The sequence below is a fragment of the Siniperca chuatsi genome, linkage group LG11, assembly GCF_020085105.1.
Source record: "Siniperca chuatsi isolate FFG_IHB_CAS linkage group LG11, ASM2008510v1, whole genome shotgun sequence".
In the NCBI taxonomy this organism is placed as follows: Eukaryota; Metazoa; Chordata; class Actinopteri; order Centrarchiformes; family Sinipercidae; genus Siniperca; species Siniperca chuatsi.
The window spans coordinates 20,205,162-20,220,594 of NC_058052.1; the positions used below are offsets into that span (position 1 = coordinate 20,205,162).

Sequence of the window (15,433 nt, forward strand, 5' to 3'; positions counted from 1 at the left end):
AAGAGAAGATGGTGAAAAAGAGAGGAGAAAACAGGCAGGACAACCAAGAAGAGATATATTAACACAAATGAGAACAATAAGGGACGAAAACAGGAGAGAGAAGCAAGTCAAAGAGGAGAGGAGGCAAAAGGGGATGTAAGGACAGGATGATTAAGGAGGAGGGGAGGACAGATGGGAAGGCTGAAGAAAAGAAGAGGACAACGGAGGAGTGTCAACTTGCTGGCACTCTCTCCTCCTTGTGGGTACTCTCCTCGAAATAACATTGATTACAGACCCTTTTAGTCTGCAATAACTACTTGTTAAAATGTACTGTAATGCAAGAGCAGCCCTTCCCTCTTCACTGCCCACACACAGTCTATCCTCAGCCACTGTTGTAGCTGCTGTGACAGCCACCGCCATATCCAAAAAGTTCTGGTTATGGCTTTATTCAGTAAATTAAAAAGCCCTATAACTGTGTTGTAGTTTGAACTGTTCTCACATTATCGCCACTTCAGCTGTTGTTTCAGAGGAAAAATCTCAAATTGAAGGTGTAATTATTATTTAAGTATACAGTTTTAAATATATTTTGCAGATGGCCCAGTTTATGAAAGCTGGAGATAAACATGTGCAAGGAATTTCTATGTAGCATTCATTTGGTTTGTCATCTGAAAATTTCCAAAACTTAAGTTCACATTTAGCTAAAAATAAGGTTACAGATTCCAACAGGTATCTATACACCATAATCTATAGCTATGCTACCAGCTCTGTGAGGTTGTACTTATGTACAGTGGTGCTTTGAGCTAAATGCTAATATCAGCTTGCTAACAAGCTCACAATGACAATATGATGTTGTTTAGCAGGTAAAATGTTTTTCAATTGGTTGCACCCTGGTTTTCCATGTTCACGATCTTAATTTAGTGTGTTAGCATGCTAACATTTACTAATTAGCACTAAACAAAGTACAGCTGATGGGGGATGTAATTTGTCACAGGGTGAATTTGGGCAGCAGGGGAAGGACCCAAACGCAGAATGTGACAGTTCAATGATTTATTGCTAAAGGGAAGGTGTATATATAGTCTGAACCAAAGTGATAGATTAACTGACTGGCCATATCCCTAGAGCCACATCGATAGCATGGCTACAAACAACTTTATTTTTAGGTTCATAATCACATCTCAAATAATTATCTCATATGTTTTACATAACTACCATCAACCCTTGATAGTCTACAGTGGCAGGAGGTCAGGGTGGGTGGATGGATTGATGGGTCAACAAAACATCAGACTTTAACACAGGAGTCCGCTGTTCCTGTGTCCAACTGACAGCTAACGTTTGTTTCTTTTCACCGTGACTGCAGTTGTTCCCTGACCACGTGGTTATTAATGTAACCATGACAACGAAGGTCCCCTAACCTTAATGAAGTAGCAGATGCTGTCTATAATGTTTTTATCTTATTTTAAATACGCTATAACACCTGATTATACCAGTTGGTAGGTAGTAATCCAATAATTATAATTAATTGCATGATGACACACAGCTGTGTTGTCTTAGTAGTTAGTCTTCTGTCCCCTCAGTTTTCCTGAACACATGTATATTTTAATGCTTTTGAAAACAGGCTTTCTCTTCTTTCTTTCTCTTATAATCACACTCTTAGTGTTTTTCTCACATTTAATGGTGAGAAAAGATTGTTAGACTGCATGTCTTTTTAAATACCAGCTGACCTTGTGAGGTACTGGTGCTTTCATGTCTTTCATCTACTTTGTTTCTTTTGTGTGCCATCGTGTGTTTGTGTGGGTGGGTGTAGTTAGAGTTGATGAGCCAGTTGTTTTTCTTCTCGCTTGTTATGAGCCGTTTCATTGGACTACTTCAAAAGTCAAAGTCTCCCTTTCTCTCCCCCTTCCATCTGCCCATAAGTAACACTGTGTGGTTACTTACTAAGCCTTTAACTCTATTAATATTTGTTGGAAAGCCTCAACAGCGAATTAACAGGATGTTAACTTTACGGTGCACAGCCTCTAATAATGCTGTGTACATACAATAAGTGTATGTGTGTGTAATGGAAATTTAATAAACATTTTGTTGTTATTCATTTTGAATTGTTGGGTTAATTTAAAAAAGCCAGTGCGAAAGAGAGACTAAAACAACAAACAAAAGATTCTAAGCTTCAAGATTTTAACACATTAGACATTCAGGGAGAAGATAAAAGAGGAGAAAAGGGAAGTTAAAAGGGAGGAAAAGGAAATTAAAAGGAATAAAACAGGAAAACTAGAATGTATACAGTACAATAAAATAGACTGACAAGATAGGAAAGGAGCACTGTACCATATGGCATTTTAGCAGCTGCTATTATGTAGTCAATAACATAATGGTTGTTTACATTGGCTCACTCACAAACGCACGCACACACACACACACACACACACACACGTCTCTTTCAGTCCATCAGCGTATTTTATAATGTCCTATTCCACTTATTCTATTCTCAGGTGGAACTTTAGTATCAAAAGAGATACAAATGATAAAGAACAGGAAATTAAAATTCAACTGTGCTTGATACACACACAGACACACATACACAAATATAACGTGTGTGTGGATTTAAAGGGGATACACAATACCTCTTATGATAGCTCCAGGTGCGACATCCAGCATCAAACCATCCCTGGCATACAGATGACATGTTTACCTTGTGGAGTGGCTCTTCACAACACTGGAGGCACCTCAAGCGTTTGTGTGACAGAAAAAAAGAAAGACAACCATCTGTTTGCCTCTTAGTCTTTCTTGCACTCTGTCTGTACCTTTGATTCCTTTCTATCTCTCCTTCGACTTGTGTCTATCTCAGTGTTGTGTATTGTTCATGTGTATTGATTTATTTAGCATTCTGATTATTGCTGATGTTGTGTTTATGATCAGCAACAATCAAGGCTAATAGGTATTGTTACAATAGTTTTTTCGTACAATAAGTGATCCTGGAATTGTGAAGGTTTAGGTATGGTCTCTTCTAATAGGTATTATTTATTGAGCGTTTAGCATTCAAAACCCCAACTAATGTGCTTCATCAAGACTGTGTGGGTGTGGTTTGATCAGATCTGATTGACAGTGACTAAACAGCCCACCAACTGTCATCAGATCCTCAGATCAGCCCACTTTAAACCAGAAGAAAATGCAGAAATATCTAATGTGAAATATTAGCAAACACAATTGTTCTAACTTTGGCAGAAAATTGTGTGTTTTGTTTGTTTGTATGTAAGTTATCATCACTCAGTAAGAAGCTGATTGCAAAAATAGTTTTTAAATAGTTTTCAGGAACCTTAATGAAAGAAAAAAAACTGATGTATTGTTGTAAAGATTGAAATTTGACTGTGAGTTTCCATTTCTGATTTTAAATTATTTGTAAAACTCCCATATTTCTCTTCCAGTATGCAAATAATAGATTAAAATTAATTATTTATTTATTTATTTAATTAATCGCCAATCATTTAGATAATCGATTAGTCATCTTCCACTGTTTTATATAAATGTAAATTGAATATTTGTTTGGGTTTTGACCTGTAATTGGACAAAAGAATTCACTATGGACTGCATTTTGTGTGACATTTTTATAGAATAAATGATTAAACAAACATATAATCGACAGATTAAGCAATAATGAAAATAAATGTTAGTTGAAGTAAAATGAAATGAAATAAGGTTAAAACAACCTTAAAATTTGTTTTGATGTTGTTGATTAGTTTGCAAAAACTGCTTTGTTAGAATATCATGTGGTGCTGATCGCCTTGGCAGCGAGAAAGTATCAAATAATCACTGTAGGTGGACATGTCACTGCCACTGGATTGACAGAATCTGCACTTCAGATTTACATATAACCAACATGTCTCATGTCTGCCACTTTACTACCATATTGATAATGTTGCAGCAGTGACGTCTGTTCAATTTGCTGAAGATGACTGACAGCAATAAAAATATAGATGAAGGAAAGTGTGACAAGGAAAAGTAAACACACTAAACATACAGCACACCTACTGCTTATTTGATGCCTCTCCCTTCTATTTCCCTTCTCTCTTTCTATACCTTCATCCCTAACAATGACTCCTCATCTGTATCCTCCTCTCCTCTCCTCTCCTCTCTTTATTTCCTACGTCACTGTGGGACCTCAACACAAGAGGCAGAGTGAAGAAAAATGGGTGAGACTGGAGCCAGACTCAGTAGCCAGAGGAAGGAGGAAAAACTTGACATGCAGGGAGATGGAGATAAATTCGGAACGATACACAGATCGGGAGGCAGAACGAGGAACTGAGATGGAAACAAACATTAAGTTTTAATGCTCTTTATTAGAGCGAGGGGAGACAGGAGGGAGGGATGGAGGGAGGAGGGGCGAGTGAGTAGCAGACAGTGGAGAGAGACTGAAGGAGGGAAGTAGACAGCGAGACAGAGAGAAAGGGAGGGGAGAGAGAGAATAGGAGAAGAAGGGAGACAGTGAGAAAGGGAGGAGGGGGAGTCAGTGGGGGGAGGGAGGGAGGCAGAGAGGTGGTGTGTCGGGAAGAGGCAAGGATCAGCACACACTGCTGATAATATTCCCTGGGTCAAGTCATGGAACATGATGGTGAGTTTTCTTCTTATATAATAAGCTTCCCTCTGTATCTTTCTCTGTACATCTATTGTCCAGTGTCTCATTAACCTTCTGTGTCTGTGTTAATCTAACAGAAGGCATGTTAGACACAGAGAGATCCTTTCCACCACTTGTTCTTCTTCTCTTCACATGCTGTCCTTACATGTAGCTTTGGTTGTCACCTGTTAGCCGATGCTTGCTTTACATGTAAAGTGCACACACTGGCTGTAAATCCTCAGCGTATAGTACGCGAGTTATGAACTTCAGCCTGCCTATAGTGTTTGTGTTTAGTCTGAAGTTAGCTTTGTAAAGACCACTCCGTTAAAGAAATAAAAAAAGAGGGTCATAGTGCATTTAAACAAGCACACTAGCCAGTATTGGTGGCTTTGACTGTTTTGCAACATGAGCTAATTTGTATGAGCATCTGACCATTGTTGACAGAGATCATTTCGCTGGGTGGCTGTCACAGCGGATGTTTCTCTTGTACTCTTTTGCCTCGTTTCATGAACTAAAATAAATGTGCGGCATATAGCAATGACAACAACACACAGTCATGCATTATGTACAGGAACACTACTTTAAAGACACAAGCAACTACACTGTGTGCAATATTAATAAGATGCTAATGCCGCAAGTAGAACATTAAGGTAGGCTATGTCATCACTTAACCAGACTTCTGGTGTGCTCCGAGGGCCAGTTTTGGCTATGCTCACGAAGTGATGATGATTGTGTGCTTGACTTTAGAAGCATTTATTGGTTTTGTAAGTCTGCCCACAGTTGCATTTTAGCATTATAGTTTCTTATATGAGTAAGACAAAGCCACATCTAATGGTAGTAACTTTATTGTAAATATTTATAGAGGAAAGAAAACAGACCAATAATTAGGTGGGCTTAGCTGGTAGCCATCTTGGGTGTATTAGAGTAAATGACAATGATATGTTTAAGCATCGGTTGGTGTCACACTCAGCTAGAGGAGGCAGGCAGGCTATATCGGGCCCATGTTATCTAATATAGTTTAATTACTGTTTGCAGAGGTTGTCATAACATATCACAGTGTTTAATAGGCAAAAAGCTCCTGCTGCTATGTGTTAAAGAAGAATACCAGGGATTTAGTTTTTTTTCCCTCTGTTGTTGTCTCAGGTAAGCTTTACAGCAATACATCCGCTTTAATCCACGCTCCTTTGTGTGTTTGTCTGTGTTGATGGGGATGTGGGCTGGGTAGGCCTACTGAATGGGTACACAACATATTCTCGCTGTTGTGAATTTGTGAACTAGCATTTTGCAAGGCAAAACAGCATCTGTGAGTGTGCACCCTTGCATATGAATGTTATGCGATGCGTGTGTGCGCAGTGAGCGCAAATGATTGGTCATAATGCTCTTCTCTGTGTTTTCTCTGCTCACTGTTGATTGTATGCATGTCATATTTTGTGTTGTGTTCAGGAGACAATGTAAGGTGAGCCTGAATGTATGTATTTGCATATGGTAATTTGACCAAAGTACTTTCCCAATGCACATTGCAGTCTGCATTACGTATATTGAGACATTGGACAAATTTGTGGGTACAGTTCTATGTATAGAAGCTCTTTCATTCTGTTTATGTCCTATTTATTGCACATCCACCTCTGCACTCGGGGCGATTGAAGTGATCTTCTTACAGAAAAAGAAGGTTACTCCTAACTTCAGTTCTGCTGAAGTGATAAATGCTGTCAGTTTTCTCTCTCTCACACACTCTCATTTAATTTGATGTGAGACTTGCCCTGGTCAAACAACATGCTTCTAGTTTCGCAGATGGATCTTCTTGTTTGACAGGTACATCTATCTGTGCAACTCACTTGTTTGTTTTTTTTTTAAAGAGAGAAATATCCACCTATTTATGTAATGATTCACTGAATGACTTACTGGAAATAGTTATCTTAGTCAAGAAAATGTTGTATTATTTTATCTTGGCTGGTAAATCTGCACATCTGTTTACATTAGTAAGATTGCCACTTTGATTGGTGGTGATATTCTCAGGACTTTATTTGTTTACCGTTGTACAGTTGGATAAATGTGTCAAAGCTGAGAGAGGTTAGCTGCCACAGACCTCTCTAGGTAATAGACCTCAGTGTGTCAGTAAAAGCTAGCTGGACGTTGGCCAAAGCAACCATCATAACCCAGTGACAGTCTACTTTAAAACAAACCACGTTGAGTCTCCATTAGAGTAATAACGTCCTCGCAGCCGCACAACACAACTGTGTAAACATGACGCACGTGCTTAGGACAGCTGTTTTTGCAATTGACCGTGGCTCTCCAGTAAATCTGTACAGATATGGCCTTATATAGTTAGAGCTGAGCTGTCCTCTTATGGCCTCAAATCACACACTTATAAAACACAGTCATGGCTTGTGTTTTCTCTATGAAACATAGTAATCTCATGTCGGTATTACATTTTCCTGCTACTGCTGCCTTCATCCTGTGGTTATTATGAAAGACCCCACACTACAGTATCAATCTTTCATCTTGTTTTCTGTCTGTCTGTCCCTCTCTCTCGCGGTCTCTCTCTCTCTCTCTCGAGCTCGCTTTCTCTCAAGCTCTCTGGCTGGCTGTCTGGCAGGATGTCAACTATTGATTTATACAGGCAACATTTTAGCAATGATGGCGGCTTATGGGTTGTGCCAAACAGAATACAACAAACAGAAGATCAGATTTCAGGTATGCTGGCTGGCAGGCTGTGAAGAGGAAGAGAAATGACAGTAACTACTACTGTATTGTTGCCATAAAATGACTGTACCGTTAATATTATAAGGTTCCCTTTAATAGGGACGTATGGGGTTATGAAGGTGCAGAGAAGGGACAAACTCGTGTTTATAAGAAGGGATAATTTAATTGAATATTGGCTGGTTTTAGATACTATATACAGGCTTCCTTTCACTGTGTGGAGTTGGATCATGTGCAAGAACTAAATCGTCCAATATTAACTTACAATTTTAGATTATTATCAGCAGCCAAAGCCACAAGCATTGCAATTTTTTTTCTCAAAGCAATTCCATGCCCACGATAAATGTCATTCAGTGATTTATATTTGGTGGCTATACTGCAAAAACACCAAGAAAGTCAGACTTGAAGAGACCAGAGGTCTTTTTGGGATGTCCCTGAAAACTTCAAATACAAAGTATTTATCTATAACATTAAATATTCATGACTAAATAAGCAACAATCAGTTTCAAAGTCTTTAGGTATAGTTTATGGAGAGTCTAAACTGTGTCATCAGGCATGTGTGGGTGTGTTTTAATCAGATTTGATTGACAGTGACCAATCAACCCACCAATTGTCATCCAATTCTGTGTCAAATGTTGCTAATTTTTGACTGGTGCACAGAAGTATGTGACATCACATTAAGCCTACTGAGACCCGCCCACTTCACACCAGTGAGAAGAGCCGGCCCGTTCTCACTCCCAACGCGTCAAATACGGCCGCTTTGTCAGTGGCCGTACGCGTCAAACTATGACGCTGTAGGTACCCCTTAGTGTTGTTTCTGCACGTCTATCATAATGTTTTGATGTGCTGTCAAAGTCAGGTGACGTAGTATAAGGAGTGAGAAAAGTCTGCGAAGGGAGGAGGTCGGGGTGGTTGGATGGGTGGGCCAAACACAGGACTTTCACCTTTGAAACCAATAATCAAAGTTGGTTTCTTTTTAACTTACGGACATAACATAAGTTACGTAACTTAAGTAAAGTTATTATTTATTATTGCTAACTTGACCACGGAGCCCTGCACGTGCAAAACTGACGCTAAGGGGTACCTACAGCGTCATAGTTTGAAGTGTACGTCCACTGACCAAGCGGCTGTATTTGATGAGTTGGGAGTGAGAACATGTTGGAAGAGCACTGGGAAAAAGAGAAAAATAAAATTGTATGTGTGTGTTCATGTAGGATTTTATTAAATGTAGGATTTTATTAAAGTGCCACGGAAATGGCGTAAATTTGAAAAAAAAAAAACCCTAAATATAGAGTTTTTACACTTGGCTGAAGTGAAAAATTTGATGTATCGATAAAAGAAAAATGCAACACAGTGAAATGAAAACAGACTTAGCGAATAAATCATGATGAACATGAAGCATGTGACTTTAATTATGTTATTTTGTTGTGCCGTCTTCTTCTGTAACGGTTTAATGACACCTGACTGGAGAATTAGCACCACCAAATTATCCCGATGCACCCAACACCTAATATTTGCATAACAGTAATGGATGGAAATGTGCATTAATTTGCATTTTCTTTTGCAGATTTTCTGGAAATTCGGTTAAAATTTGGATGGAAACTTGACTATAGTAAGAAGCTGACTGAGAATATTAGTTTCAGTAATATTCATGCATAATGTTTGAGCAAAATCTGGTAATGACAGGGATCCATGTCATGGTCAGTGCATTTTACAGGTCATTAACAATCCCAATAATTACATTTTGACAAATTTAGCTAATCATATGTATCTGACAGACTATGATTTGGACAATGATGATATGCTGAGATTTCACTGGTTGTGCATTAAGACCATGTATGAACAGTTCCTCTCAGCTCAGTGTGGTTTGCTTGTATAACAGAACCTGTTCCTTGCTGAGTCACACTAGACTGTTATGACAGTTTGGTGCAGACTGTTATGGTACAAAGATGTCCGGTCCCTGACTCTTGAAAAGGTTAACTGCTCCGTAACATGGAAAAGCCACGGGTATAACTTCACACGCTTAAACCAGTTTGGATTTATGCATTTAAGGGAATTGTGCAACCATATATAATTGTAAGACAGGCAACTTGTAATGAAAGTGCTCCTTTCAGTCATGAATGCACAAAATCAGTTTAGCTAATTAGCCCAAATGAAAACACACACACACGCGCATAGGTTCCCTGTCCTTTCGGCTATGACAATATTAGGCGACTGTACCCTCACAGAAACTGAGTTTAATAAATAAATCAAGGGGAGGGGAGAAAGGCTCTGAAAAGTAGCACTTAAACAATTATTACCCCCTTGTTCTGCTGAGGCTACTACTTAATATTTGATGACTCTTCCTTTCTTCTGGTCCTCCTCCTCCTCCACCTTTCCTTTTGCTGTTCCGGTCAATGGAAAGGTCAGGCTCCCTCAGTTGACCTCTGTTATTTAGTGTCAGGACAAACAGGAAAAGTGTTCCTGAAAAGTGTCACATTGTCACATACAAATTCCCAAACTCAAAGGGGTGTCCTCTTGAGTATATCTCCAAAGATCTCCATTTTGGATATTGTATTCTTGCATAGATTTACAGTAAAAGCATCACATTGATCTAAGCTAAATCCAGAGGGAGCGTTTCCCTGCATTTGTTTGATCAGTAATTGACACAGATGAGTAAAGAGTTTGAAGCAGCCAAAAGGGTCAATAGTGAGGTTGTGACCAGGATTCTATTAAATAGCGGGATTCTTGTTGAAAGTCATGTTCTACATTAATTAAAGAAACAAAATGAAGAAAATGTGGACAGTACTTTTATATATAGCAATATTATATAGGAATTTAATACAGACAAAAATGATGAACACAATAAAAGGATGAAACTAGAATTTTGTTCCCTTTTAAATAGTACACATGACGATCATTTTACTTGTCATGGGGAGTACTGCTGAGCCTGTGAAAGCCTGTTGTGTAATGTCTTCTGTGGCTCTGAAGGGAGAACAATTAGGAAAAATTACTCTAATGATGTCACCAGGGTTATTTGTGTTTGGGCTTGGAGTAGAGTAAATGCTGGGTCCAAATTGTATTCAGTCTAATTGGGTCAGGTATTGTCTGTAAATAAGGATGGATGACGTGTCTTCACTTCCTCCCGCTGTACAAAAATGAAGCCAAAATATCCCAGATACGGGAGCTGCCATCTTGTGCTTTTAACGTAATTTGGAGCCAGAGTCTGTGCAGTAGTGATCGGGTTTGGAGCCGCGGTATCGAGGTCCCGCCCATACACCCGACTGACTCAATCGTGAGTCATGAAACCCTGTTTTTATAACATCAAATAACTAATTAAAACCAAACTTATAAGAAAAATGAACACCTGAACATACATCAGTATGATAACAACTACCTAAACCGACAGAAACCATCTTTGGGAAAAATCTATTTGACGTGTACTTTGATTTTTTAGTTTGGCTCATGTCCCATCTGCTAATATGGACGGGGCAGGTTTTATGACCAATACTGCAGCCACCCACCAGGGGGCGATCGAGATGTTTTGGTTTCACTTTTGGCGAGCTGTCATGTCATCACATGGTGCATCATAATCATTACAGGAGAAAATTGTGTTTTTTGAGGCAGATGGAGTGTGAACTGTAATGTGCAAGGAAAAATTACATTGCATCAACAAAAAACCCCAAGGGGAAAATCGCTCTGCAGGCAGGAGAGACACAGAACACGCACAGAACATAAAACATAGAAAATACATTTTAAAAAAACATATAAATATTTAAAAATTATACTAAAACCCACCACACAAGCTGACATAACATTACTGAAAGCACAGCATTAATGTTGGAGGACATCGAACTCAGTCATCAATGGTTAAAACAACATCACCCACCAATTATATATGGAAGACTGATCATCAGCTGACTCATCCTGAGAATTTAACAATTTGATGGCATGAAAGACAAAAGAATTTCTCACCCTGTTAGACCTGGCCTTTGGTGAGCTGAATCTCAAACTCTCCATTCTTTCTGTCTGTTTGACTGCATTTTGGATCGGGTCTAATTATCTTTGGGTCTGTTTGGGTCGGGTCTAACTATTTCAGATTGGGTCTCTTTCTTTTTGAAAATTTATTTCTGCATGTCTCGTTCGGGTAGGTTTTCCACTTTTTTCCATTTTTGATTGGGTTAAAAACTGTGGATCTAATCAATCTGTGATGTGTTTGAAAGATGTGGTGGAAGGTCTAATGAAAGAAGCAATTGGGTTACATTATGGGAACCAGGAATTTTGACCTACTGATTCATGTAACTACTCCCTCAGGCTCTGTGTTGATTTGTCTTATATGTAAATGGCCTGAGCATAAACAGTGCTGGGTCAGTCTGCAGGTCGCGCGATGACCTGTAATTCCGGCCTTTTTATTTTTTCTCATCACAACAGTATTTTCCACTGTGCTTTAACACATGTGTAGCCTCCAACAAATTCAGTATGCGTTGTAGATCCATCAAGTTAACGAAATTACCTCCCTGTCAATGCTAACATAATTTTCCTCTGTTAACGTCACTAAGTACTTCCATCCTCCTTTCCTGTCTTTGTTTTCCCACCTCTTCACATTCTTCCTGTCTCAATTATCCACTTCGATCTTATTCACCACGACAGTCGCATAAGACTGCTTTTGTCTTGGCAGCTCCCAGGTGTGAATTTGTATAAGGCTTGCATTATTGTATATACTACAAATAAAACTGGGTTTGGAGTCTTTGCAAAGGTTCTCAAACAGCTGTCAAATATACTGCGCCAAGTAAATAAAGTACACTCAAGATATTTATGTTTAATGATCTTGCGAGTCACTTTTGGATGAGAAGAAATCAGCCAAACTCAAAGTGCACATGTAAAAAAAATGCATCCAATCCTTTAATATTGTTGACTGGTTGCAGATGAGTCAGGTGACTGAATTAAGAGGTGGTGAATGAGGCTATGCAAAAATTTTAACAACTTCGGTCTGCACACACTGCTTCAAGAGCCAAAAATGAACAAGAATTACTTTAACAAATCATCTTTAGCCTAGTTAACCTGAGGAGCAGTCATTGGTGTTGTGTAGTAAACACTAGATGGCAGTCTTGGTCTTAATCATTTCACTTCCAGATCAGGCAAGTTTGATTTGGCAATGTCACGCTATGAGTGTGTGTGTGAGTGTGTGTGTGTGCTGACTGCTGTCTGACCACTCACTTCTGTCAAGCTGGGATCTGAAACGTCTCAACTGACACTTTGTTGACAGTGATGACAGATAAATCTCTCTCTCTCACACACACACACACACATCACACATTACACTCTAGTTGACCCCCATATTAAGAGTCTCAGGTGGGAGTGTTTGGCTTGGTTTGCCACTCAGAGTTGGATTCAGGGTTCACTGTCATCTCCCTTTTTTTCAAAATAAATCACGTCTGGATTAGAGAATACTGAACTGACCCTCCTCTGGAGCCACAGAGAATGTCCAGACCCTAAGCGTATGTATTCATTATGGCCTGTAAGCTTGATATATTGTGGCACACTGGGGATTGTTAATTCCCTGATATCTTTCCCACAGATATCTTTAAATGTTTTACTTTCAAGCCAAATATTTGTAATTTTATTGTTGTCTTGGTGGAATGCCTTTAAACCAACAGTTATATACAGTGACAGTGAAACCAAAACTAAAGAAGTTCCTCTTTCTATCTTTTCAGTTCTTTAAGAGGGCTGATCATTCTGCCTATTCAACGTTAAAGGAAACTCAGTTATAAATACATGTTGTAAATACATGTTGTAAATACATTTTAAAATCAAAATGTATTTACAAAAACATAAATGAAAGCTTAATCGTGGTTGGGGACGACCTTAAATTATGTTGACAAGCAATGATATACGTACAGTATCAGTTAAACCCTATGCTATACCATAAAATATCATACCATAACACACCACACATCATATTAGCGCTGCAACTAATCATTATTGTCACGTTTTTTTTGCCTTTTTTGTGACTCGATGTGCATCATACCATACCTTTAACTCTAAAAGCCATCATCCCTCCATCCCATCTTATCTCTCCCTGCTTCAAGGGATAAGAAGTGAGGTCTATTTCTGGATCTCTGTGATATCCAGGTCTGCACCACAGACTGTATAGTCTGTTGTCTGCACACACACACAAACATATTGTTGCTCTTTAAAAGCTATTAGAAATTAATTTACAAAGGTGGAAGAAGTACTCAGATCCTTTACTTATGTAAAAGTGCCACCATACCATGTAAAAATACTCCATTACAAGTAAAAGTCCTGTATTCAAAATCCTATTTAAGTAAAAGTACAGAAGTATTATCAGCAACATTTACTTAAAGTATCAAACATAAAAGTAGTTGTTCTGCTGTAAAATGTCCCCTATGACTGATATATTATTGTATATGACATTATTAGATTTTTAATACTGATGCATCAATGTGTAAGCAGCATTTTACTGATGTAGCTGGTCGAGGTGGAGCTAGTTTATCTACTTTACATATAGTTAGGTAGTTTTGTCCAGTGGTTTACAACCCAGGGGTCAGTCCCCTCCTACAAGTCACCAGATACATTTGAGGGGTCGTGAGATGATGGCAAGAAGAAAGGAAGAAAAAACAAAGGTCAGCTACAAAAATAATATAATATAATATAATCTATAATAATACATCTGATTCTGAAAAGTAACTAGTTACTAATATTGTCAAATAAATGTAGTAGAGTATAAGTATAAACGTTTACTCAAGTACTGTACTTACATACAAGTTTGAGGTACTTGTACTTAACTTGGGTATTTCCATTTTATGCTACTTTATACTTCTACTCCATGACATTTTGGAGGCAAATACTGTACTTTTTACTCCACTACATTTATTTAACAGCTTTAGTTGCTATGCAAACTCAGATTGTTAATACAAAATATAAATCAACTAATAAATTATGACAGTTATGAATCAAGCTACCCAGCAGTATATAAAGTAGCTGAAATTAGCCCCACCTTTACCAGCTGCAAAATAATTGATGCTTACACATGAATGCATCACTAATTATAATCCAGTAATATATATTTTTCATGTCATTATGCCATTTTGCATAATGAATATTTTTTACTTTTGGTACATTAAGTATGTTTTGATGCTAATACTTATGTACTTTCACTGATGTAGATTTTAAATGCAGGACTTTTACTTGCCAACACAGTAAGCTATGTTTACACTGTATTGCTACTTTTACTTAACATCTGAATACTTTTACCACTGATTACAAGTACCTAAAAACTGTACTTAAGTGCAGTACTTGAGTAAATGTACCATTACTTAGTTTTCTTGGCCAGTGTAAACTCGTGTCTGAAAGTGTCAGACCCCGTCGCCCTTTGACCCCAGCAGCGCCTCTAATCTGCCCGCAATGAGAGGCATTCTTCAGCTGCTCGCAGGAGGAGGAAGAAGAGGTGGGAGGGGAAGTTACGACGTAGTAGCGACCCAGTCAGTCAGTCAGTCAGTGAACCAAGTTTCCAGCGACTCAGCCATCACGGTCTGAAACTTTTTTTGTGTGTGTGACATGAACTCACTCGGCGGCTGCGGGCGGGATTTGTGCGGTGATAGCAGGCCGTGATCGTGTATTTTTATTCGGGGGGGTGGGGGTGGGGGGCTCGGTCCGGTCGGCCCGGTGCTCCGGAGAAGCTGAATATGGGTCAGACTGCTGTGTCTGCCGTGTCTCAGCCTGCGAGCGGTGAGTGTGTGTGTACATATGTGTGTGAACAACCCTCCCTCCCTCTCTCTCTCTCTCACACACACACATTCCGCTATCTTTATTCAGGATGTCTGCTCATTTTTACTTTCTTTCTTTAACATTTCTGTCGGATAATTAATCGAAACTTCCACACAGTTCAGCACAAACAAAGCGCTAACGTTAAGTGGTTTATGCTAATAGGATGTTTATGCTAATAGGAAGTTAGCTAACTAGATGCAACTGTCAGCTTTAAATAAAGTCTTGCATCATTATACTCATTGTCTCTGTTTCTAAATTCATCGCTGCTTGTGTTACATAACTGTTGTAAAACTAGTGAAATAGCCAGTGTTAAAGCAGGATGAATAACCAAATAGTTGTTTATAAGGCTGCATTGTTGCTGCTGGCTAATGAAGCGCACTG

At 38.8% G+C, this 15,433-nt stretch overlaps 1 protein-coding gene across 5 annotated transcripts in view; it reads left to right on the forward strand.

Annotated features, from left to right (window-relative positions):
• Positions 1-15,433, forward strand: part of phactr2 (phosphatase and actin regulator 2) — a 49,503-nt gene that overhangs the window by 4,053 nt on the left and 30,017 nt on the right. The window contains exon 1 of one of the 5 annotated variants that reach the window (XM_044213329.1): positions 4,454-4,582. The exons of 2 other annotated variants lie outside the window; for them this stretch is intronic. In XM_044213329.1, coding sequence (XP_044069264.1) covers positions 4,570-4,582 — 13 coding nt within the window. In that variant the 5' untranslated portion in view covers positions 4,454-4,569. Of the gene's footprint in view, positions 1-4,453; positions 4,583-14,730; positions 15,014-15,433 lie in introns of those variants that run through there. 2 more of the 5 variants (XM_044213328.1, XM_044213331.1) reach the window with 2 other exon arrangements.